Source organism: Galeopterus variegatus, unplaced genomic scaffold (assembly GCF_000696425.1).
Source record: "Galeopterus variegatus unplaced genomic scaffold, G_variegatus-3.0.2 Scaffold7956, whole genome shotgun sequence".
Taxonomy (NCBI): domain Eukaryota; kingdom Metazoa; phylum Chordata; class Mammalia; order Dermoptera; family Cynocephalidae; genus Galeopterus; species Galeopterus variegatus.
In genome coordinates this window covers 29,404-55,625 of record NW_007734067.1, presented here as the reverse complement: position 1 = coordinate 55,625, position 26,222 = coordinate 29,404, and the positions used below count along the sequence as shown (strand labels likewise).

At 44.3% G+C, this 26,222-nt stretch overlaps 1 protein-coding gene across 2 annotated transcripts; it reads left to right on the top strand.

Moving 5' to 3' along the window:
- The first annotated feature begins 1,614 nt into the window (after positions 1-1,614).
- LOC103608031 (UDP-glucuronosyltransferase 3A2-like) lies at positions 1,615-23,061 on the top strand. 2 transcript variants are annotated; one of them, XM_008592476.1, is made up of 7 exons: positions 1,615-1,708; positions 4,002-4,103; positions 14,677-14,791; positions 15,863-16,394; positions 18,574-18,805; positions 20,342-20,561; positions 22,228-23,061. In XM_008592476.1, the coding sequence occupies exons 1-7, from the start codon at positions 1,615-1,617 to the stop codon at positions 22,502-22,504; spliced, it is 1,572 nt and encodes a 523-aa protein (XP_008590698.1). In that variant the 3' UTR covers positions 22,505-23,061. The 2 variants fall into 2 exon arrangements, with proteins under 2 accessions (XP_008590698.1, XP_008590699.1); XM_008592477.1 differs by lacking the exon at positions 4,002-4,103.
- Positions 23,062-26,222: the final 3,161 nt, after the last annotated feature.

The window sequence follows — 26,222 nt, the reverse complement described above, 5'->3', positions numbered from 1 at the left end:
TGGCATAATAATTAGCTACCAATGTAATTGTTAAATAAATAAATAAGTTTGGAGTTTGATAACAAATCCTTTGCTTTGCTATTGCATTATGAGAAGTAAACAAAAATTGATGAACTGGAGCCTTGGGATGCTTGGTTACCCCTGTAACCAACCCCTATTCCTACCTCTCTTGCTCTCTCTCTCTCCCCTCAATGGACATGGATATGTAATGCTTTATATTCAGGTGGAAAAAAAGATAACACCCAACGACAGAAGAGAGCACAAACAGAATTCAATGGCCCACCTCATCCTGCAGACATAAAATCCATTCAAAGATTTCTCTGCCTGTTTTAGAGTTGTATGAGAGCCTTTCCTAAAGCCAATCATAGTTTGCAGATAGATCAACGTGGATGAATTTGGAGAAAATTATGATAAGTGAAATAAGCCAGGCACAGAAAGCAAAATATTGCATGTCCTCACCTATAAGTGGGAGCTAATAAATAAATAAATAAATAAATAAATAAATAAATAAATGAACAAATACATAATAAAAAGAAATACAACCATTACAATAATATGTTGAACTTTCAAAAGAAGAGAACAGAACTGAGGCCACTAGAGGTGGGAAGAGGGAGGGGGAGGGAGGAAAGGGAGGAATTGGTAAAGGGCCATGAAAATCAATTACATCGTATAATGAAGAATATACTAATTATCCTGATTTATACATCACCTGTTGCGTATGGTATTGATATTCAATGCTGCCCCTCACAGATATGTACGGTCAACTATGTCCCAATAGAAAATAAATTTAAATAAATAATCTTTTCCCTTAAAAAAAAGTATGCAGGTGACATCTGGGCATAGCAATCCCTGCCCTGCCCAGGGCTGACATTACAAGGGAGCAGAATTACAAGCTGTTCTCAGCTTGTGTTCTGGAGATTATGGAAAGATCCCCAGCTGTGTTTTGTGATACTCATTCAAAATTATAGTCTGAGCTTTAGAGGTTCAGGTAAAGACCTGAACTTCCAGAACTGGGACATTAGCCCCTCTTCATGAATATTACCATCTGAAGAGGTCCTCTTATATAGTCCAGGGACAGTAGATCGATTTCCCTTGGGGATTCACTTCCGTAGAGGTCTTAAGCTTGGAACACCAGCTGGAGATTTTTAGCAGGTACCTGGGGAAATAAAAGCTGAGGACGGCAGTAGGAGGTAACAGAGGCACTTGGAATGGAGTCGAATACCTACAGTTAGGGCAGCTTCTATATAAAAGAAGTGGGTCCCTTAGGGGTGAAGCTGTCATCAAGGTGATTTACTGAGGCATCTACCATTCCTGGATCATAGTTTGTTCCAGGCAATGATTACCTGGACAGAGGATTAATAATCAGCTCACCAACCCCTCTTACCGACTGCTGATGGTAAGGGAGGGTGAGGACAGAATATCTAACGGAGCGAGCACCAAGGCAGGAGGGACTGGAGGGAGGGAGGGGACAGACAGAAGAGAAGACAACGGGATCCCCACTCTCACCGCTTACCAAGCTCACCTTCAGCGCTTTTGCAGCACGGAGGCGGACCTTTAGCCTGCAGCAGGACTCGCAGCCCGGGGCTGGGCTCCGCGGCTTCTACGGGAGCGAGCATGGCTGGGCGGCGGGCCCTGCTTCTCGTGGGCTTCCTTCTCCCTGGGGTCCTGCTCTCAGAGGCCGCCAAAATCCTGACAGTTTCCACAGTGGGTGAGTGCATGGCCGGAGATGCAGAGACAGGAGCGTCCTGGACACGTGCACCACCAGGGCTCAGGCAAAGACTGCCTGATCAGAGGGTCATCAGCATGGGTTTCCAGGCTGGGCTTGTGTACCTGCTGGAGCGGGGAGAAGCCAGCGCAGTGGGGGGTCAGAGAGGGACCTCTACCGCCAAGGTGGAGAAGATAGTTTTGGAGAAAATAGAGATACTCATTCCTCTGCCTTGCTGTTCACGACGCGTCTCGTATCGCGCGGGACCGGGGCCGAAGTCTGAGACCCAGCCTGGAGCATGACAACCTGGGCTGCCTTCTGCGGGGCGCGGCGGGACATTCAGGGGCTCGCGCTAAACTCCGGGGGGTGGGTGCACAGTAGCTTCTCAGAAACGGTAGCAAGCATTTTTGTGCTCTGAGTGCCAGGGAAAGGTGCTGAGGGCAGCACAGCGAATTTTCTAAAGTGCACCCGGAGCGCAGTGAAGCAGGGAAAGTGTTTCATGATAATAAGGACAGTGGAGTGTTTTCATACACAGAAACCTGGAGAATTGACTAGGACCAAGGAGAGGACCCACCCAGATCAGTAGGATCTTTTGGACTTTCCTCTCCCATTTCCTGTCACCTGAGCTGTTGAATACATATACATATATTTTTATATATATTTAATCTGTTGAGTTATTTTGAAGAATTCTTGGGAATGTAAATTCTGCATTTTGTGGCCACAGTTTTATTTACTTTACTATTGCCCCTAAGAGTATATCAGGATAAAGGGGTCATCCCAAGATGGGGCTCCCTGAAGACTATTTATTTCAACCCAGTAGTGGGCTCTGTTAGATCACTTTTAGATCACTGAGAATCGGGATTGTGGAGCTGGAGGAAAACACACATCATGAAATTCAGCCCCCAAGGTGATTTCCTGAGAGGGAAACTGAGGGTCAGGGAATTGAGGCACGTTTTGCAAGAACACACCAGACCTCCCTGATGGCACACTAGGAATCTACTCAGGGTTTCTCACCCCGGGACCATCTTCTTCATAACTTCCACTCTCAAGTACTTTGCAATGGAGATTTTAAAAATTGTTGATAAAGAAACTATAGTCCATTTGAAACATTTTTCTTTCTGATTGGTAGTAAAAAAGCAAAGAGCTTCCTTACTTCTTGAAAGTTCACTGTCCCCCTTCCTCAACTCCAAGAGGGAGCTGGTGTGGTTTCTGAGGAGCTGGAATTCCCCCCTTTGCCCCAGAATGCCCCTGGCTCACCAAGAACCAGCACGAATAGCTGCAAGTGTGGGGATCCCTCCTCCCTAGCTCCCTGTTCTTACATGCATCAAATAGCAAGCAAGCAGGGTAGGGGATTTGTGCTTTATATATCCCTTCCCACTTCAGACTATTCAAGTCTGGGTATAAGAACCTGAGTCATCCTCAGAGCTTCACGCCGTTTCTCCAGTCTATCCCCTCCCACCACCATCCCAAACTCCTGGCATTTGCCATCAACTTCTCTGCTGATGAGACCCTTAGATTCAAGCAAAGGCTTCGTGTTGGCGCGTGGTCTACGAGAAGACTGGTGTGGTGGAACTTGTGCCTCTTCCAAAGCTTCTCTTTCCTTAGGGTTCTAGGGTTGTGCTAGGATTTCTTAGTCTCTCATGCAACTAAGGTCCAGCAGTTCCTCCCTGTGGGTTCCAAAGTTATCTGAAAGTGTCTTAATTGGAAGTTGAGCATCCTTCAGGCCCAAATTGAGAAACTTTCTGCCAAATACATTTGAATCTCAAGGATTTTGGTTCTAAGTGTTGTCTCCACATTCCTTCTGTTTCAATGGCTGTTTTTTGGACTTGCCTTTTAGTCTTTTTATTTCTGTTCCCTCCAGTAGCATACATTCCCAATGGGAAGGATCCCAGAAATAGCTGAGATTGATTGTTCATTAGGAACCCTTCACACTCAGATGTACAACACCATGCCAAAAGTTCCACCACAGCAGTTATTTCTCTTGGATGCAGAGTCAGCATAAGGCCTTGTACCTTAAGATGAGGATTTCCTAAAGCCTAAGCACAGAGAAGGTCACCACACTGACACGGAGACCATGAGACACAAGAAGGGATCTTTGGTGGAGGATTGCCACAGGGTTAGGATTTGTACAGCTGGGGGTCACCCAGAGGGAGGTGGAGAGAGTGACGAAGCCCATCTTCCTCTATTCACCATCAACTTCCTGTTATCCTACCCTTCCTCTGCTGGATTTATCACCTTACCAACTTCAGACAGTTTGTTTTCACCTTTACAAAGTAAAATTGTGCATTTTTCTTAGGTGGAAGCCATTATCTACTGATGGACCGAGTGTCTCATATTCTTCAAGATCATGGGCATAATGTCACCATGCTTCACCATGGAGGATATTCTTTGATGTCAGGTAGTTTTTTTTTTTTTTCATTAGACCTTGATTTCTCCTACTCCAGTCAACAAGCAAAATGCCTTTTTTAATAAAAAGCTTTAGCAGAATGTTTTTACAATCTAATTAGATTGAAAGAATGAAAAGATGTGTGTGCGTGTGTATGTGCGTGTATTTATGTAAAGTGTTGGAAAGAATCTTATGCTCCGTCTACCAGGACTTCACACTCCATAGTCCCATGTTTTTCTCCCTTACTTGGACTTCTGCTCCATCCCAAGCAACCCTCCTCACATCATTACAGATTATTTTTCTAAATGCTACTTTACAATGTGGCTTAAAAGTATGTTGAACAGGAGTATTTAGCCATATTGAACACTTCTTATATGTAAGGGTCATTTTTTCCTTGTATGTCATAGGCAGAGAAAATCTATAATGTCTAGAGATTGTGTAAATTATCATAAAGTGACTTTTTGTAGAAATATAGGTGTTAATAGCCAAGATGCTATGTATAGTAAAACATGAGAGAAAAAAGATAAGTTAAGGAAAGAACTATAAAACAAAAAAGAACCAGGACTTCATGATTTGAGAAATTCTCAGCCTATTAGGATTGCAAAAGATTCTATAATCAGGAAATTCAATGTCAGGAAAGCAATTAATCCTTTTTACTTGCACAGAAAGCCAATTGTGTGGCTGGACAACTTGTTGCTACTACTCCCTCTGAAGGATTAAAAGATCAGGGTATTCAGTAACACACAAGACTCCTTGAACAGATTGGTGTGAAGCAGTTTTACTGTGCATTGGTTACCAACTTGTCTGAATGCAGTGAGACTGGACACACTCATACACAACAAGTTACATGAAATGGATTTATTATTTACAGATAGGCAACAGGGACAACAGAAGCATAGGATTCACTGTGAACCAGTCCCCCAAGGCTGTAGTGGGCCACCCACATGGAGGTGATGTTTTCGGCATGCTCCTTGGTGCTGGTGGTGTGCCTGGTTGTGGGGTGTGTCTGGACCCCAGCTTCATGCCTCACGTCCCCAGGCAGGCCTTGAGGGGATGGTGCTCACTGTGTGCCTGGTTGTGGGAGGGGGGTCTGGTCCCCTTCACCATCCCTCAGGTCCCTGGGCAGGCCCTGAGGTGCTGGCATGGTGTGCCTGATTATGGGGGGGGGGTCTGGTCCATGGATCCATGCCCTGGGCCCCTAGGCAGGGCCATGAAGTGCGGGTGTGGTGTGCCTGGTTGCAGGAGGGGGGTCCAGTCCCCAGATCCATGCCTCAGGTCCCTCGGCAGGTCCCAAGGTGCTGGTGCAGTGTGCCTTGTTGTGGGATGGGGGTCCAGTCCCCACTCCAAGCCTCAGGTCCCCAGGTGGGCCCTGAGGTGCTTGCACAGTGTGCCTGGTTGTGGGAGGGGAGTCTGGTCCCTTTCTCCATGCCTCAGGTCCCTGGGAAGGCCCCAAGGCACTGGCACAGTGTGCCTGGTTGTGGGAGGGCAGTCCAATCCCTCCCTGGCTCCATACCCTGGGTCCCCAGGCGGGGCCCCAAGGCACTGGCAGTATGCCTGGATGTGGGAGTGGTGTCTGGTCCCTGGATCCAAGCCTCCAGTTCCCAGGCAGGCCCCAAGGCGCTGTTAGTGTACCTGGGCCAGAACTAATTTGTTTTCCTTTGCTTACTTCTAAAATGGGGGAACTTCCTGTGGGAACCAGTACTTGAGCTATGTGGTTGAGCTAAATTGCTGCTTTGCTGCTGTTTCCCTAGGGAAGGCTTTTTGTGCAGCTCAGGGTTTAATGGTTGACTTGCAGGTACTTCTGGCTCACCAGAGACCTGGTGGATATAGGTTGTGTAGAAACTCTGATCTGGGCCTGAGTTTTTTCATCCAATTGTACCCTGTACAATTCTGCATTCCTGACCAGTCTCCTCTGAGTGGTCCTGTGCTGATTGGGGTCAGGTCAGCTGTCCGTGCTGTGTCCCAGTGTTCTCCTGGTGGGCCTGTCTCCCCCACTGTCCGTGCTCCAAACACTTCCCATGGGATGGGTCCTGCGCAGGTCCCTTGCAATGACTCACTGGCCTCTGAATGGCTCCATTTTTTCAGTTGTTCTGGCTCCTTGCTCCTGTGTGGGTCCACAAGAACCCTATTAGTGGTCTTGTTGTCTTGGGGGCTGTCAAGGCCCTCTTCTCCCCTGCTGCCTCCTAGTAACTCCATCTGAATGGCACAGCTGTGGCATCTGCTGGCTCCTGCTCCATGTGCTCATCAGCTCCAGCCTTAAAGCAGCTGTGGCCTGAAACCCTCAGAGCAGATTTTTCTTTCTCTCATTGTGGGTTCTCCCCCTTCATGAACTCTGTGGGTCTCTCCTCCTCTTCCCCTGAGCTTTAGCAGCCCCAGCTTGGCTGATGTTACATTTTTATAGTTGTAAATTGGTTGATTTGTGGGAGAGTGACACTGGGAATTGTCTATTCCATCATCTTGACTGGAACTCCCCCATTTGCATTTCTGATTTTATTTATTTGGGTCTTTTCTCTTTTTTTCTTTGTTAGTCTGGCTATTGATGTTAACTTTCCAAAAAAGCCAACTTTTCATTTGATTGATCTTTTGTATTGTATTTTTAGTATCAATTTCATTTATTTCTGTCCTGATTTTTATTATTTCTTTTCTGCTACTTATTTTTGGTTTGGTTTGTTTTGCTTTTCTAGTTCCTTAAGGTGCATTGTTAGATTTTAAATAAATAACCTATTTATTTTTTTGATGTAGATGTTTATTGCTATAAACTTTTCTCTTAATACTTCCTTGTATGTATCCCATAGGTTTTGGTATATTGTGTTTCTGTCTTCATTAGCTTCAAGAAATTTTCCAATTTCCTTCTTAATCTCTTCTTTGACCCATTGGTCATTCAAGAGTGTGTTGTTTAATTTCCATGTATTTGCATGGCTTGAAAGTTCCTCTTGGTATTGATTTCTGGTTTTATTCTGTTATGGTCAGAGAAAATGCTCATTTGATTTTGATTTTTTGCACTTGTTGAAATTTGCTTTATTGTCTAACATATGGTCAGTCCAGGAGAATGTTCTATGTGCTGATGAAAAGAATGTGTATTCTGAGGCTGTTGGATGAAATGTTCTGTGTATGTCTGTTGAATCCTCCTGGTCTATGGTGCCATTTAAATATGCTGTATCCTTGTTGATTTTCTGTCTTGATGATCTGTCTAATGCTGAGAGTGGGGTGTGAAAGTCCCCACTGTGTTGATTATCTATCTTTATTAGATATTACTGTGTTCATATTTCTCTCTCCCTTGTTAAAGTCTCCACTGTGTTGATTATCTATCTTTGTAAGATGATTTTCTATTTTAGATATTACTGTGTTAATATCTATCCCTCCCTTTAGATCTTATAATATTTGCTTTATATAACCAGGTGCTCTTGTGTTGGGTGTATACATATTTATAATTGTTATATTCTCTTGCTGTATCAATCCCTGTATCATTACATAATGCCCTTCTTTGTCTCTTAGTACAGATTTTGATTTAAAGTTTGTTCTATCTGCTAAAAGTATAACTACTCCTGCTCACTTTTGTTTACCATTTGCATGGAATATCTTTTTCCAACCCTTCACTTTTAATCTATGTGTGTCTTTGTAGGTAAGGTGAGCTTCTTGTAGGCAGTATATGGATGGGTCATGTTTTTTAATCCATTTAGCCAGGCTATGTCTTTTAATCGGGGCATTTAATCCAGTTACATTCAAGGTTATTATTGGTATATGAAGTCTTATTGTCATCATTTTGTTGGTTGTTTTCTGATTGTTTTGTGTATCTTTTGTTTCTTTCTTCCTCTCTTATTGTTCATCCTTGTGGTTTGGTAATTTTCTCTGTTGATAAGGTTCGATTCCTTCCTCTTTCTAATTTGTATATCTACTCTACCAGTAGGTTTTATATTTTCAGGTGTTTTTGTAATGGTTATTATTGTTCCTTCTCTTCTAAATGTAGGACTTCCTTAAGCATTATTTGTAAGGCTGGTATAGTGGTGATGAATTCTCTTATTTTTTGCTTGTCTGAGAAAGACTTTATTTCTCCTTCATTTCTGAAGGATAGCTTTGCTTGGTATTATTTTCTTGGCTGGCAGGTTTTTTTTTTTCAATACTTTGAATATAGTATCCTATTCTCTCCTGGCCTGTAGGGTTTCTGCTGAGAAGTCTGCTGTTAGTCTAATGGGAATTCCTTTATAAGTGGCTTGACATTTTTCTCTTCCTGTGTTTATAATTATCTCTTTGTCTTCAACTTCATATAGTTTGACTCCGGTGTGTCTTAGAGAGGACCTATTTGGGTTGAATCTATTTGGGGACCTTTGAGCTTCCTGGACTAGGATGTTCATATCTTTCCCAAGACTAGGGAGTTTTTCACCTATCATTTCATTAAATAGTTTTCACATCTTGTTTTGTTTTCTTCTCCTGGAATGTGCATAATTCAAACTTTTGTTTGTTTAATAGTATCCCGTTGATCTTGTAGGCTTTATTCATTCTTTTCTATCTTGTTCCTTTTTCTTTTGTCTTTCTGTGTTATTTCAAAACTGCTATATTCAGGATTAGGAATTCTTTCTTTGGGGACTGGCTGGTTAGCTCAGTTGTTTAGAGTGCAGTGTTATAACACCAAGGTCAAAGGTTTGGATCTCCCAATACTGACCAGATACCAAAAAAACCAAAAAACAAAAACAAAACCCCCAAAATAAGGAGTGGACCAGCCAGCCACCAGGAAAAAAAGAAAAAAATTAAATAAAAATTCTTTCTTCTGCTTGATCTAGTATGTTGTTTAGACCCTCAGATGTATATTTTATTTCATTCAATGAATTCTTCAATTCCAAGATTTCTGTTTGATTATTAAAAATATCTATCTCTTTGTTGATTTTCATTTAGTTCATGAATTATTTTTCTGATTTTGTTGAATTACTTGTTTATATTCTCTTGTATCTCAGTGAGTTTCCTTAATATAATTAATTTGAATTTCTTTCTGGCAACTTGGCAATTTCCATTTTTTTTGGATCAGTTACTGGAGTACTATTTTTTTTTTAAAGATGACCGGTAAGGGGATCTTAACCCTTGGCTTGGTGTTGTCAGCACCATGCTCAGCCAGTGAGCGAACCAGCCATCCCTCTATGGGGTCCAAACCCATGGCCTTGGTGTTATCAGCACCACACTCTCCCAAGTGAGCCACAGGCCGGCCCCTATTTTGTTTTTTTGATAGCATAATGTTACCTTTTTTTTTCACATTTCTTGTTTCCCTCTGTTGAAATCTGTACATCTGGTGGATCAATCACCTCTTTGTGTTTTGTAGAAAAATTAGTGTGGGAGGAAAGACTTTCACTTATAAACTTGTTCTAGGGTGTCTATTGGGTAGAGTGCAATGGCTTTGTTTTAGATAGGTGCAGTAAGGTAGACTCTGTGTAGTTTCTCCAGCTTCAGATTCAGAGGCCTATGCTTGGAAAGTTTGTGATGGCGGTGGCACAGCTATGATGGGGGAGGTTCACTGGATTGGATCACAGGCTGTATATGTGCACATGGATCCTGTGGGTCCATCGTCTCAGGAACTGGCTTGGCGCAGTCCACGCTATGGCAGGGTCTTGAAAAGAATAGCTTGGGCTGCCCTTTCCGAGCTGGCAAGGCCCAGAGGGAGAGCTGCTGGCAGGGCCACAGCTACCAACACTTGCTTTCACTGTAAAGATCTCTGCCTTGGCATAGTGGTGTGGCTTTCGCTTTCTCTTTTGATGTTTTGGTCAGCATGGCAGTTTCCTGAGTTTCCAAACGATGCAAAAAATGACACACGAACAGTTGTTGTCATAAAATTAGATTATCCCACAAAAGATCCAGGAAGATTGAACAATTCCAAATTGTCCCTTTTGAGTCAATTTATTACACCAATGGATGTTTTACCTAGGGGACGTCCTAAATATGACTTAAGTTGGCAAATGTCATTTACAGGGGATTACATTAATGGTAAGAGAATGTTTGGAATTAATGAAAAAAGATATTATAAAAAAAATTAAGTTTATGAGAAAGAATGTGTAGAAACCCTGTTACTCATTGGTGTCCTAAGTTAAATAAAAACATCTTAGTAAGATATTGGGACAAAAACATATGATGCACAACTTTCCTTCCTAAAAATAAAGATTATAGATGGAATTTAGAATGCACCTGGTTTTGTGAGGGATGGTGCTGTGCACTTTGACACTTTACACTGGGCCACACAGCTGCTATATTAAGTACACGCATGATAAAGCTCTTCAAATATCCTTTATTCCTTTTCCAAATGAACAATAGGTTCATGCCTATAGAAATATGAGAATCATTAAATCAAAGTTAAAAATATATATAAGGTTTGTTTAACACTTTGAAACCGCAATCGCTGCCTTCTCAGTTTTGAGTCAGACATATAATTTATGCTTGCTGGTAGTAATAAGTTTAAGGTTAATACAAGGACAAGAAGAAGAGCAACACAATGGTAAAAAACGTCAAGAACAGCGAGTCATGGACTAATCAACCACAACAGATATAATCACCAGAAAGAATTGGTTGACCACCAAATTTTATTTAACCTTGTGGATTATTAATTTTATGAGAACTGACGTAATTTTAAGAAAAGTTTCCGTTTAACTATTGGTTTACTAATTTTAAAGGTTTATGTAGTTAAAATGCCCACATTAACACCCCGTGTTGTGTGACAAATAAAAATGCTGTTTTCAGTCTAAAGGCTGCTTCAGCTGCTTTAGCTGCTTTGGCTGCAACAGCGCTGACAGCCCACAGGGTGAGAACATGCTTCAAAGGAACCGAGGTCTCTACCTGTGTTTTTTATTTTCGCCGCCTTTCCATCCCTCTTTCAAAGACCCCCAACTCGACTGGAGCTGATCTCCGGCACTGGCTCAGTAGAGATGTGTTGCTGGATTGATTCTTAGGCTGGGAGTATGGGCATATGGAGCGTCAGGGTCTCTGGGACTGGTTTGCCAGTGGCAAGGCCACTGTGCCACTTCTATGACAAGGGGTGGGCCCACAAGGGGCACATCAGCCAGGCTGTTTCTCAGTAAGAAGCATGTGCATGTGATGGTTCAAAAGCTCTGGGGTGGGTTTTCCAGAGGCATGACAGCTGAGCTGTTTCTCTGAGCTGGGTCCTTGGGCACATTTTGGCTTTGCTAGCTGGGTGTGAGTCTGCTGGTCACCTGTCTGCTGCAACACTTCTTTGGGCCAGGTGTGATGTTGTACTTCTCTCAGGAGTTCAGGAGCAAGTCTTCCAAGGGCAGGGCTGGTGAGCCACTTCTTGGGCAGTAGGCAGACCTACTGTGAGGGGGCCTGGACAGCCACTTCTTGGACAGTGGGTAAGGTCAGGAAGTGGGCCTGTTGAGAGGAGATCTGGTCAGCTGCTTCTCAGGCTGTGGGTGAGGCTACTAGGCAGGCCTCTAGTGAGGGAACCCAACCAGATGCTTCTTGGTGGGTGAGGCCTCTAGATGAGACTGTTGAGGACAGAGCTTCTTGACTGCTTTTCTCCGAGAGCTTGGATGCTCTTTATTTCTGCCAGCTGAAGGCATATTCATTAGGGTAAACACTCATGAGCTGTTTTTCTGGATTGGGAGCTCAAACACAGAACTCAGCCATGTGGTGGGGGTGTGGTTGGGGGAATGAAGGGGGATAGTCTGCCTTTCTGATCTCTGGCCAGGGACATGAGTGTGCATCTGTTCACCAGTCCTGGGGTTAGCTTCCCGTGCTATAGGACTAGAGTCACAGCAGCTGTGAGCCCAGGCTTCAAAGTGCTGGGATCTGGGTATTCTAGCCTCTCATGTGAATGCCTTGGAATGACTGCAGAGCCTTAAGGCTGGGGAAGTGCTTTGGCTACTGGCCCTTGGGCAGTGAAAGCTCAGGCAGTGGCTCAGGTTTCAAGATGGTGGCACACTGCATTGGCTTAGGTCTGGAGGGTGGGGGATGGGGAGTGCATGATATGTGTTCCTCTTCTAGAGTGATGCAGTGTATGTATCCTAGGCAGCTCCCCAAACTTGGGTCTGGGATTGGAAGGGCTGTGGAATCCTTCTGGAATGGTACCTGTAAGGTCTCTGTGGTAAGGATGAAGCTTGGTGTGAGCCTCTGCCTATCTTTTTCCTGTAAGGGAAAATTCCTCCTGTGCCAATCCTGGTGGTGAAGACATGGTGGCTGAGGCCGTGTGTGCCTTACTCTCCTCTTTTTGCTGCCATCCTGGGCTTTTGTGCTCCACAGGATATCACTGGTCCCCTACTGCACTCCTAAACTCTCCTCTAGATGCTGCTGTCAATATATAGCTGTCTGTTAGTTGTTCTAGTGTTTTTCTGTGGGTGGAACGTGCCCCATGTGCCTCTAGTCTGCCATCTTCCCCTGCCTTTCTTTTTTTTTTTTTTTTTTTCCGTGTCCGGCAACAGATCGCAACCTTCAGTGTTGCCCCCGTACCGGACTGGGGACCGGCAACGGGATTGCAACCCTCGGTGCTGCTCCCGCGGATTGCAACCCTCGGTGCTGCTCCCGCGGATTGCAACCCTCGGTGCTGCTCCCGCGGATTGCAACCCTCGGTGCTGCTCCCGCGGATTGCAACCCTCGGTGCTGCTCCCGCGGATTGCAACCCTCGGTGCTGCTCCCGCGGATTGCAACCCTCGGTGCTGCTCCCGCGGATTGCAACCCTCGGTGCTGCTCCCGCGGATTGCAACCCTCGGTGCTGCTCCCGCGGATTGCAACCCTCGGTGCTGCTCCCGCGGATTGCAACCCTCGGTGCTGCTCCCGCGGATTGCAACCCTCGGTGCTGCTCCCGCGGATTGCAACCCTCGGTGCTGCTCCCGCGGATTGCAACCCTCGGTGCTGCTCCCGCGGATTGCAACCCTCGGTGTTGCTCCCGCGCCTCGCTCAGCCAGTGAGCGGGAACCGGTCTGTATGTGGGATCCGAACCCTCGGGCGGGAGCGCCGCTGCGCTTCCCAAGCGGCGCACTGTAGCAGTGCGCCACCGGGCCGGCCCTTCCCCTGCCTTTCTTAATAGCTGTTTCTTGATAGTGTCAGAGATGGGGAGGCCTTCAACTAACCAAATAATTCCTTGGGATTTAATTGAGATACTGAACCTTGTACTTTCTGTGGGACAATGTCTTATCGCTTTTATGAACTTCTTTGTGAATGTTTTTATATCTTGAATAAGTGTGTCAAATGAATCTCCTCAGAGGAGGACATCCTCAATGTAATGCCCTACCTGTCTGGATACAGTAAAGATCTTGCTTGTGAAGATTGTGGGTAATAGTAGAGCTGTGAAACACCTCATAAGTAGCCAGTTGAAGGAGTACTGTGTTCTTCCAAGGGGAAGGAAAACTAGAAATAGACACTGATCAGAACATACTAGCCAAATCTACAATGGCAGAGTATTTGCCAGGAGATACTTGGAATATAGTTTTGTTGTTGTTGTTGTGACTGGTAAGGGGATCGTAACCCTTGGCTTGGTGTCGCCCGCACCGCGCTCAGCCAGTGAGCACACCGGCCATCCCTATATAGGATCCGAACCTGTGGCCTCAGTGCTCCCAGCGCCATGGTGCTCCCAGCGCCGCACTCTCTCGAGTGAGCCACGGGGTCGGCCCCAGTCTATAATTTTGATAAGATTGGATATGGGTGCCTCAATGTATGGGGCCATGCCTTAATCTATTTCAACACTTACACAAAATTTAGTTTGGATGACATGAGTGATAAAGGCACTCATGGATTAAGAAAGCATGGAAGGTTTATTATTCATATAATGAGGACTTTTTTGGAAGAGTAGGACTGGCTCCCAGGCAAATCTGAAAAATGGTTTTAGAGAGCAGGGAGGGATGACTGGCTTGAGTTTTTGTTGTGAGAAGGTGGGGTATAGGGTGAGGACTCTCCTCTATATGCCTGACTTGTAGGGTTTTTAAACTCCTACCAAGGTTAAGGGAAGGAGCATGTGTGGGTTTTCTTACCAGTTTGTTCAGATGAAGCACAGAACAGGGAAGGGGAGATCTGGAAACCTGTCAAGAGTCAAACATCAAAAACAATGTCAGACTTTTTATTACACAGGATTGAGTAAGGAGCCAAGACGGTATGTAAGGATATAGGGGAGTATTCTTTTAATTAAGCCCTGTAGTATTTTGTAACTGAAGAAAAAATTATTTGCATGTATGACTTTAAGTAATAAAAATGGAGATTTTCTAAAAGGTGAAGAGCAGAGGCTCTGGAATCTGTAGTTAAATACACACGCTACCATTGTCTGTGTGTGCAATTTTCACAGATTATCTTAAACTAAATTAGCGTTTGTTTCCTTACTTGCGAAATGAGACAAATAGCTATACATTTAAATGAAAGCTTTAAATGGACACTCCCATAACTAAATTGAAAAACAATTCCTGAATCATTGTAATATCTCAATAAATGTTATCAGCTTATTAAACTGAATGAATGAGAAAGCAACACAACAAGATAAAAATCCAACAAAAAGCAAACATTCAAATAAACGACAATCATTGGAATAAACAAATTTTGATATTGGTCTTCTAATGTTACCATATTCAGTGTCATATTTAACTTTTTTTTTAACCCATTCATGTTTTCTTAGATTTTGAAGAGGAAAAAAAATCATATCATGTTATCAGTTGGCTTCTACCTGAAGGTGATAATAAAGAATTTAAGAAATCTATTAATTTCTTAATGGGAGAAACGTTACGTGGCAGGTAATTTATTGTCATTCTTTGAAACAAAGAGCCACTATTTTAATCATACAAATGAAGGGATGGATGCGTGGATATGTGGAGTGAAAATAAAAGAAAGGGATGGATGATGGTTGAATGTATAGATGGAGGGACAAATAGTGGGTGGATGGAGCGGATGAGCCCTGCACATCCAGTCATTCAGTGCAGACCCTGGAAACTCTTCCTTGCTCTACACTGTGCTATAAGCATGAACGCATTTCTGTAGAAAGGGGAGGGGGGTTGTTCTTCTGGGATTTCCTGCAACACTTCACCTACAATCTATGTCTATAATCTCCTCAACACAGAAACAGGGATAGGCGCCTCAAGTTCTCATTGTTGATAAAGAAATCAGAGCCACCTTTTCCTACTTATATTCCTCCCTTCTCCTCATATATATTTATAAATGCAGGGAAGATTTATGAACATTGATTTTGGGGAACTTGAATGTCTAGCCTTGTAAAGTCCTTTTAAAAAGCGTTCAACCTAGTGCAAAATGAATCATGAAGCCAGCTTCCTTTGTTCCATCTGGAATGGAAAGGAACACATAACTCTTTCATCTTTGACATAAAAGACAACAGACAGAAATCCTTCCTATCTTGGCTAATTATGGTAGCTATACCCCCTCTCATTTCCTTGAAAATTTTAGTAGTCAAGGTAGTGCTCAAATCTGACTTTTTCCGTAAAGCCTTCTTTCTCACTGAAGCTGGGAGACCACATTCCCTCCTCTGTAGGTCTGATCTAAGACACTCATTTACCACTCCATGGAGTGCTCCCTTCTCCCCTCACTTCTCCTGACCTGTTTCAAATCCCAACCCCCATCAATGCCAATTCAAGGTCCTTCTGCCCTGGGAACCTTCTCTGACTGTAGCAGATCTCAGAGTTCTATGTGCCCAGTGTGGCCATGACAGATGGTGGTTGTGGGAAACTGGTTGAGTAAGTGGCTCCTGGTAGACGTGCTCTTGCTCATCTGAGATATTTCTTTGCATCTCAAGATTTTTAAAATGTATTTTGAACACCTCTCATGGGTATTTATCATTTATTTTCTTTTTGCAGAGGATTATTTGAAAACTACTTAAAATTTTTAGAACAACTGGGGTTTCAGTGCAGTCATTTACTAGGGAGAAGGGATATCATGGATTCCTTAAAGAATGAGGACTTCGACATGGTGATAGTTGAATTTTTGGACTATTGTCCTTTCCTGATTGCTGAGCAGCTTGGGAAACCGTTTGTGTCCATTCTTTCCTCCTCATTTGGCACTGTGGACTTCGGGCTACCGAGCCCCCTGTCTTATGTTCCAGTGTACCGTTCCTTATTAACTGACCACATGGGCTTCTGGGGCCGAATGAAGAATTTGCTGATGGTCTTTGATTTCTCCATAAAGGAATGGCAAACACAGTCTATGTTTGACAACACCATCAAGGACCATTTCCCAGAAGGTTCTAGGCCAGTTTTGTCTCATCTTCTACAGAAAGCAGAGCTATGGTTTGTTAACTCAGACTTTGCCTTTGATTTTGCCCGGCCTCTGCTTCCCAACACTGTTTATGTTGGAGGCTTAATGTCCAAACCTACTAAACCAGTACCACAGGTAAGTAAACCCTTAGTACTCAATTTGGGCTTCATACAGAGGTCTTCAGTGCATAGTTGGTGCCTGCCACCTGTCAGTGGGATTCTGAAACTAAAGTGGGGCAAGGGAGGCATCTAGGGCATGCTTTTTAAGGAAGTGCTCACCTTCAGTGTTGTGCGAATACAGTACTAGGCCTCGCATAACCCTGAGACCGAGGGCCTCCTTAAATAGTACACCCTGGGCTCCTCTCTTGCCTCACCCTAGTCCTGACTTCGATGGGATAAGCACTTCAGTTAAAGTTGATATTTTCATTTGTACTACGTGTGATTGTATGAACACGTAGCAAGTGCTCATGTGCATTTGTTGTTACTGAGATGAGTTACTCACAGTGAACCAGACAACACTGTGAGAGGTGGAGTAGCTGGGCAGGACAGTTTGGGACTGACAGCAAGAACTTCAGGCCTTGTCTGTGGTGTCCCCTGCCTGGAGATCCCCGGCTCCTGGCTCCAGCTAGACCTTTTGATTTGACATGTCTGGGGTGATCCCCAGATGGTGTAATTTGTAAACACTGCTGAGGCGATTGGAATGCAGATCCTGGCCTCAGAAGCACTGCTGCAGAAGTTCCTAAAAGGGAGGAGAGCTAAGATTAGTGGGCTGCCTGTTGCCTATCAGCACTGTGTTGCCCTTTTACACAAGTTATCACATCTAATATCCTGCCACCTGTAGAGCAGTGTGGCCATCTCCACTTTTAGAAAGGAAGGGGATGGAGGCTCATGTGGTGTAGGTGACTCTCCTCCTGCTATTCTGCTCAGAGGCAGGGAGAGCCAAGTTTCATCCTATGTCTTTTAGGCACTGAAGTGTATGCCCTTCCTCTACTGACCTTTCACTGAGTGAGCAGGAAGAGTTGGGGAATGGTCCATGGGTGAGATGGGCTTTGCGTTGGTGGCAGCATTTTTGGGAATGGAGTTGGGAGGGAAGGTACCCATGTGGGGATAGAAAGGGGCCTTTGTGTGAAGGAGGAGTGAGATGTCCATGAGGTTGGGTTCCTGAGAGACTCTGGCTAGACAAGAATAGTGGGAGATTCACGTGCACGAATAAAGCCGGTTGAGGATACCTGAGGCCTTACCTGGTAGGATAGTGGGCCATGCCTTGGTCATAGACTAAAGGGAGGAAACTATTACCAAGATATAGTGACAGTATGGGTTGTAATGGCTATGAGATAACAGGTACTTCTTTTAAAAATTTATTTGTTCTCTGCATTTTCCAACTTTTACATAATGGTTCTACGTTGTTATAGTAGTATAAAAAGATGACAGTGCTGTTTGACATTGGTCCTGTGAATGGGCCATTGGTCAGTGGTACATTGGATGGAATCCAGTTGGGGCTGAGCATCTAATAGGATGAGGGAATGGGAGCGGGAAACCACAAAAGTGCAGAGAGAATCAGGGCCTGAAAAAATGCTGGAAATTAAGAATTGAGAAAACTCTGTTAAAGCCAAGGTTAAGACTATAGATCTCAACCTTCCTGGGGAACTGCCTGGGGGAATTCAAGATATAAGGTGCCTAGATCTGCTGCTGGGACTGGGCATTGCTGCTTGTTAGTAATCTTCCCATGAGGCTTAATTTGCAGTCATGTGGGTGAACCACTGAGGTAGGGGACAAAGTACAGAAATCATGGACTGAGAATCTCATGGGATGTTGGAGCAAAACATGCTACATGGCACATTGTGTGTGGGTGATGAAGAGCCTTACCCTGTTCTACATTTATTTCTTCTTACAACGGAGTTGTTCTCTGAGCGTCTGCATTCCAGGCTACAGAAATCCTACTCCCGCAATGGACCCTGACTCTTTCAAACACAACCATTTCAATGATGGACTCTTTCAAACCCAACCATTGGTATGGCCTTGGAAAACTCCCAGGTGACCATAAATAAACAGACCTAAATGGGTGGAGGCTCAGGGATGACCCTGATACTGGGGTCAGGGTCTCAAAAAAGAAAGAGGTTCCCACCAACACAGTGGACATGAGCACAGTGCAGAGGGTGCTGAGCTGTACCAGGGGCTGTGACAGTAGTTTCAGGACAGTGAGACAAGGCACTGATTGGAGGGTGTGTTCATAAATAACCTGACATTCATTTCATGTCCACCTAGGTTTTCACAAACAACTTTGTTGCTTCCTTACCTTTGTTATCTCTCTCCAGGACTTGGAGAATTTCATCACCAAGTTCGGGGACTCTGGTTTTGTCCTTGTTTCCCTGGGCTCTATGGTGAGCATCCATCAGATAGAGGAAGTTCTCAGGGAGATGAACAGTGCCTTTGCCCGCCTCCTTCAAGGTGTGATATGGAAGTACAAGAGTTCTCTTTGGCCCAAAGATGTCAAATTGGCTGGAAATGTGAAACTTGTGGAATGGCTTCCTCAGAATGACCTCCTGGGTAAGGGGTGTTCAGGTCTGCTCTTCTCTTTCCATCTACCTGGCTTCAAGGCTCACCAAATCTGTGACCTCTAGCTGGGCATTTGTACTAATGTAAGAAAGAGCTGCTGGTGGGTAAAGGAAGGGCTCCAGAGGTCAGGAAGGAGCAGCCAGCTGGAGTTCCTGGGGAATCAGGGTTCACTTCCAGTGGGGTCAAATACCAAGGCAGTCATGTTTTGTGTCCCATCCAGGCCTAATATCTGCAGCCAGAAGTGATGATATGCCTGTAAGTCCTCTTATCCCTATTGTATTTGGTCTTGAACAAGGCCAGCTATACAAAATCCAAGTCAAGATTAGATTTCTGAGAACGTATGTTAGGGTGGCAAAGGGATATTGTCACTTCTTTAGTGACTTGATGAACACGAGTTTAGCAATGTGCCCTTACATAGACACACACCCACATATACATATAGTCATATCCTTCTAAGCTACTAAGTGTCTCAGTAACTCATACCTTTAAAACATTGGTGCCATATACCTTCTATCAATATACAATGATAGCTGTAGCATGTGTGCCAATATATGTGTGCCAAGTTTAGTGACCTCACAGCTGGTTATTTGGTCCATTGAATTATTTGGTACCAGAGAGCTTCCTAATCTCAACAGTTTCCTCTGCACCCAATGCTGCATCTTAGAGACACTTTATTGCCACCAACACTGACCAGAGCAGAGGCTCCTAAGCAAGATTATGGCTCAAAACGACCTGGAGAGTTTGATAAACTGATTCCTGTCCTATTTCTGCAAATGTATTTCTTTAATTCTGGGGTCAGGCACATGACTCCTCATTTCCAAAAGGACACAAGGAGATTTGGATGCACCTTGCAGTTGAGTGACACAGGTTGAGAAGTACTCCCCATTACCAATAATCATTTTAGTCAGCTCTAAATAATACTGGGATGCAAAGACAGAAACTGGAAATATTGAGGTGTAGGGTCCAGTCTCTGCTTTCAAGGGACTTCTTATATAATTGAGAATACAATAAAATCAGGGCAAGTTTTTATGAGTGACACATGAATTGTGATGTCAATGAATGTGTCAGGAACTAAAAGAAGAGGGAAATTAGTTGGCAGTGGATAAAAGAGAGCTCAGGGTAGATAGTCAGAGGAAGAAGAGACAGAAAGAGAGACACACAGGGAGAGACCAGAGAAGCAAGGAGCAAAGAGAGACATAGGACAGAGAGAAGTATGGCTGGCTGAATGAATGGATTAATGGAAGGATGGATGGATGGATGGATAGAGGCATATGCCTAGCTTAGTATTCTTTTCTACAGAATTTCCTGGTTTCTGGCTGGGGGATAAAGTCTCTAGACAAAGGCAAAGCTTGGAATACTGTGTCTTGAAACATGCACTGTTGGATTTGCCTCAAGCAACCTCATTATTTACAATGGCTCCTATATACTTCTAGATCCCCTGGGTATTTTCTTATGTCTGTAATATTCTGCCTAATGTTCCGAAAGCTTTCATTTTGATATGGCCTCCCTCTTTCTTATTTGCAACAGCTCACCCCAGCATCCATCTTTTTGTCACCCATGGTGGGCAGAATAGCATAATGGAGGCCATCCATCATGGTGTGCCCATGGTGGGGATCCCTCTCTTTGGAGACCAGCCTATGAACATGGTTCGAGTAGAAGCCAAAGAATTCGGTGTCTCTATTCAGTTAAAGGACCTCACGGCAGAGACTTTGGCTCTTAAGATGAAACAAGTCATAGAAGACAAGAGGTACACAGCTCTCTGGGCCCATGGTCACTTAGGCTGAGTGAAGGCAGAAACACTAAGGGCACTGAGTGGGTCTGTTCTTCAATAAAAACTGCATTTTCCAGGACAAGAAATAATGTCTGTGATGCCAGAAGCTGACCTGCCTCCTCTGAGAGCAAGAATAGAACAGTATAGGATAGATGCCGAGAATAGTTTTCTCCCTTTCATGTTTTGAGGAACCTGAGTTACGTACAAGGGCTTTTCTGAGAGCTCTTCTGTTTGCGGTTCTTATAGTAGAATTCCAGCTGAGCCACAGGGTGGCCTTTCTGTCTCCAGCGTCCTTTCTCTCCCTGGACCTTTGTCTGTGCTGCTCCCTAACTCTCCTTCCCTCCTCATCTTGGGGTGGCTCCTTCATGACATTTGGGTCCCTGTCACAGATCATTTCTTCTCAGAGAGTTCCTCATTGACAGACCTAAGTAGCCTCCTCTCCCACCCACTCCAATCATCATTTCCTTCCCAGCACTTCGTAGGGTCTGAAATTACCCATCTGTGTATGTTGGCACTTATTATCTGTCCCCCTGCACTAAAGAGTAGAGAGTGAGCTCCAGGAGGACAGCAGAACATTTCTTGCTTTCCACTATGTTCCCAGTGCCTCGCTGGGGCCTGGCATGGGGCAGGTGGTTAATGAGTGTGGGTTAAGTGAGGCAAAGAACGGGGCCCAGTGACTAGGTAACTAACTGCTCATCCAGAGTAATGATTCCCATGTGAAGAGAAAATCATATTTTCTTTCTTAACAACCTTGAAGACTGGATGACTTATTTGTGTTCCGAGGGCACAAGCCTGGATCCGACCTCTAGACTTTACACATTACCTTGCTCACAGGACACACCCATGCGGTTCTCGTGCGATGACTGAAACACAGCCATGTAACCTGACGTTCTTAGTTCCAGAAAAGTTAAGCTCCAGGGTTTGCATATACATACAACTCAGCACAGTCGTATGTATATCCCATTGCATGTGTTGTGGATGTTCATTTTTCAAAGAAGGGGTTTGATGCTTTCATTGGATTTTCAAAGACCTAGACCCCAAATGGCCATAATCTGCTGGCTCTGGTGAAGGTGTCATTTTGCACTGGGCTGATCCCCAGACATCGTGCTTCACCAGGGCCAGCTACATAATTCGTAAATTGAAAATGTGGTGCTTATTATTATAAAGTTTAAGACTTTGAAGCTTAGGATGCTACTAATGATGCAGTGCAAAGAAGCAGATGGCAGCCCAGAGTAAGGCCTGGTCAATAATGGTGCAGGCCTTGTCCTGGGCCTGACAGTCCCCAGAGTGACATTTGTCACCTTGTCTAGAGACTAGCCTAAGGTAGATGCTCCATGTATATATGTAATAATTATATTACATATAATTTCCTGTGGTATGTCATAAGCCTCCTCAGGGTAGGGAGTATTTCTTATAGACTTAGTCACTCTTTTACAGTTTAGCACTTCTAGCATTAAGCATGGATCTTTGCATGTAGTTATCATTATTGAACTTTTCAAGGGGACCCTGTTGGACTATTGCAGGGCCAGGTTGGCAAACTTTCCTTGAAACTCAGTCTGTTGTGCATCAGATGGAAAAGGATCTCACGTCCTAAGCCTGGTAAGAGCACATCAGTTATGCCCCTGTCTGTCTCTGCCAACAGGTACAAGTCTGCAGCAGTGGACGCCAGCATCATCATGTGCTCCCACCCCCTGACCCCCGCCGAGCGGCTCGTGGGCTGGATTAACCATATCCTCCAGACTCGGGGGGCAGCCCACCTCAAGCCTTATTCCTTCCAGCAACCATGGCATGAGCGTTACCTGCTTGACGTCCTCTCGTTCCTGCTGGCCTTCACTCTGGTCACAGTGTGGCTATGTGGGAAGCTGCTGGGCATGGTGGCAAAGTGGGTGTGTGGGTCCAGGAAGCTGAAGAAGACATGATGCCAAGTGCAGTGGGGGTGTTGGGGAGCCCCTGGTTCTTTGCAGCCTCCCCCTACCCCAGCACAGGCCATCTGTGGTGTTCTCCCCTCACCTCCTCCTGTTGATGGTCCTACGACTTGCTCCTTTCTATTACCTGCCTCTGTGCAGAAGTCCTTATGCACCACCCTCACACTTGCCCCTGGTGACTTGGACACCCACCCCCACTCAAGTACAAACCTTCACCAATCAGCCCTGCCTTCTCCTCCCTTCCTTTCACTAGACAAAGTGCTCTGACAATTTCATCCTCCCTTTCCCAATGACTTCTCAGTCTCTGCCCCCATTTCTCCTATCACTTCATAAAAAACACAGAAAATATTTGACACATCTGTAAAATTTCCCCCTTTTACACTACCTCTTATCTCTCTTGTAACCTGTCCTCAACGCTCAAGAAGCCTAGTCTGCTCCCCTGCAGTTAGGCAGGGGCAGCCTCTGACAAGACGTTTTGGCCACTGTCTGAATCCCCTTGTCTGGAGAGCACTTCCTTTGTGGGTCAGACATAGAGCCTGCAGTTGGTCACAGCTGACACCACTTTTATTTCACACATTTTGCTGTCTGCTTCTCAACATTCCCATCTTCTAAATGGGGTATAGGGAATCTCAGGTAGAGAAGTGGAACCTGTATGTCAGGCTTTGTGGCCTCAGGTACGAGTGGCTAACATAGCTCCCAAGACATCTTGATTTTAGAAAAATGCTATCTGCCATCACCTACATGGCAGAGAATATCCTTATATGTGGTAACCTTTAGAGATTACACTCAGCACCTAGTCACAAAGACAAGAAAAAGCAAGGTGTAAATACTCCCAGGGTTTTGTTTGTTTCATATTTATTGATGAAGGCTGAAAGTAGGCCATCTAGGCTGGTGATGGAGTTTGGATGTATTGTCTTCCCAGAACTCATATGGAAATTTGATCTCCAGTGTGGTGGTTTGAGACAGGAGGTGGATCCCTCGTGAATGGACTAGTGCTCTCCCTAGGTGGTGGGGGGGTGGTGATGAGTGAGTTCTCCTCTATTAGTTACTGTGAAAGCTGGTTGTTTAAAAGACCCTGGCACCTCCCCTGTCTCTCTCTTGCTTCGTCTCACCATGTGATCTGCTTGTACCCACCAGCTGCCTGCCACTTTCTGCTATGAGTAGGAGCAGCCTGAGGCCTGCACCAGATGCAGCTATCCCAGAATTGCAAGCCAAATAAACCTCTGTTCTTTATAAATTACCCAGTTTCACATATTTCTGTTATAGCAACACAAAATGGACTAAGGCAGCTGGTGTCCTTGCTCCATCATGTCATCAACAGTCGATATTTTTTCTGTGTTTTTGATTTTCCTTACTTCTACACCAAACTGCCTCTTTCGTAGGTGTTGTTCATGACATATTTTACCTTCAAATGATTGTGCCCTTGAATTTGCTTTAACATTTTTAAATGAAATTAAATTCCAGTGTAATAAGAGTTTCAAATGCATGGTCTCTGATGGATTTAAAACATAGAGAAGAAACCATTAGACATACAGAGTGGCCCTGGAAGAACCACTTAGTTTTTGATTGCTTAATTCTAGGATTGTGAAACAGATTTCCAAACGATCCAAATCAAAAGAGAACGCAACTGCTACAAATACTCCCTGCAGAAACAGGGACAGATCCACCTGTGAAGTATGCTTAAAACAAATGTACTTCACAGGGCCTGGTTTTCCAAAGCCTTGCAGTTTCAAATATTGACTTGCAAAGGACAGGAAATTTTCCCCAGGCTATATAGTCTCTGTTGTAAGATAAAAAATTGTAACACAGCAAGGTTGCTGGCTCAAAGACAGACAGGTTACTGATTGATATGTAAAGATACTAGGAAATTGCTGTAAGAAGAGAATGTTTGCTAAAATCAAGCTTTTGTTAGTGGATTGACTTAATTGCACTATGGAATGGAACCTTACTGAATTTTACCAAGCTTCTATTATTAAACTGTACTTAGCAAAACCCCCACCTATGTTCTCTTCCTGTAACTTCCTGATCTGGAGAATAAATGTGGGAAGAGAACACCAATTCAATGTTAATTTCCCAAATAGAAGGAATGCCTCTGTCTTGAGGGTTCCGGGAGATTTACCCCTTTTCAGGGCCTCTCACTGCTCAGAAGAGATGGGCTTTGAGTAATCTTTGGTGGCTCCATCACCCAGGGGAAAAGGGGTGACAAATCCATGGGAGGCAAAGCAACATCCACCCCCTTGCCAATTCCAGTAAAAGATTTACTTGGAAGTCTATAGAGCTGGGTGCCTGGTATCTACCCATTCTGTGAGTTCTCATGCTGCAAGGATGTCACTCAGAGCCAGGAGCATGTCACATGCAGAAGTGCATTTGAGGGCGTGTGTGTGTGTCTGTGTGTGTATGATATAAGTTCTTCTTTTAGCAAGTCTCATGAAACCACTTGAATTGGCCAATGTCAATACTTTCTTGAAGAACAGCCATGAAGGCTTTTCTGTGTTTTCTTTGAATCGACAGCCTCAATTTCATTCTGCTCATGGCCAACACAGGGTCCTAGGAATGAAGCTCCCTGTCTAGTAACTCCCTTCCTTCCACCCCACCATATTGTCTCCCCTTGACACTTGATAATTCATTGAGGCCAACTCTGTGTCAGGTATTTCCCCAGGTCCCACCTCCATCTCAGAAATCTGACCAATATTAGCCAGTGAACTAGAATGACACCTCCACCCTGTTTCCTCCACACATCCTCCACAGGGCTGCCAGCATGGCCTTGATGACATAGAAAACTGAGGCCAGCCCTGTGGCTCACTCAGGAGAGTGCGGCACTGGTAGTGTTGAGGCTGTGGGTTTGGATCCTATATAGGGATGGCCGGTGCACTCACTGGCTGAGCGTGGTGTGGACGACACCAAGCCAAGGGTTATGATCCCCTTAATGGTCAAATAAAAAAAGAAAAAAAAAAGAAAACTGACCTTATCCTCACTGTTTGGAATCTGGGTTGGTTCCCATTGCATGGAATCTAGGGGCTCTGAGGTTTGTCCCTGGCTACCATCTGGGCACATCTTTCCAAATGTGTACTCTACCTCCCCTCCCCTCAAGGCACACTTTGCTCTTTTTCCTCTGTGCATTGTCCATGCTTTTCCCTCTCTCAGATTTATCATCCCACTCTAGCTGGAACAAAAGCCTTCTGGTCATTCTTCAATACTCAGTGTTGCTGTGTTCACATTAGTGTGCCTGTTCCTGACTGTGATGCCCATAACAGAGCAGAAATCACTGCATCCTCTTTTGAAGTTTTCTTCTTGTTATATTGAAGTTAAATTGTGTATTTTTAAAAATATTTGTCTTTCTCAATTTAGAAACTATAAGGTCCTAAAGTCCTGGGGCAGGTTTCTATCTATCTTGTTGTTATGAAATCTGGCATAGTGCTTGGAACAAATACTATTGGAACAACGGGATAATCATTTAGGAAAAAGGTAATATTTAATCCATACTTCACACTATATCAAAAAATGAATTCCAAATGCATCAGCGATCTAAACACAATGATAATACTATGCTGGATCTAAAAAAAAAAATTGAATTTCTCTATAATCTGCGTGTAGGGAAAAACTCTAAATCTGACTCAAAATCCTGATGATGCAACAAAAGAAATGTAAATGAATTTGACATGAAAAAAAAAAAACATTTGCATGGCAAAAATCACAAGAAGCAGATGCACAA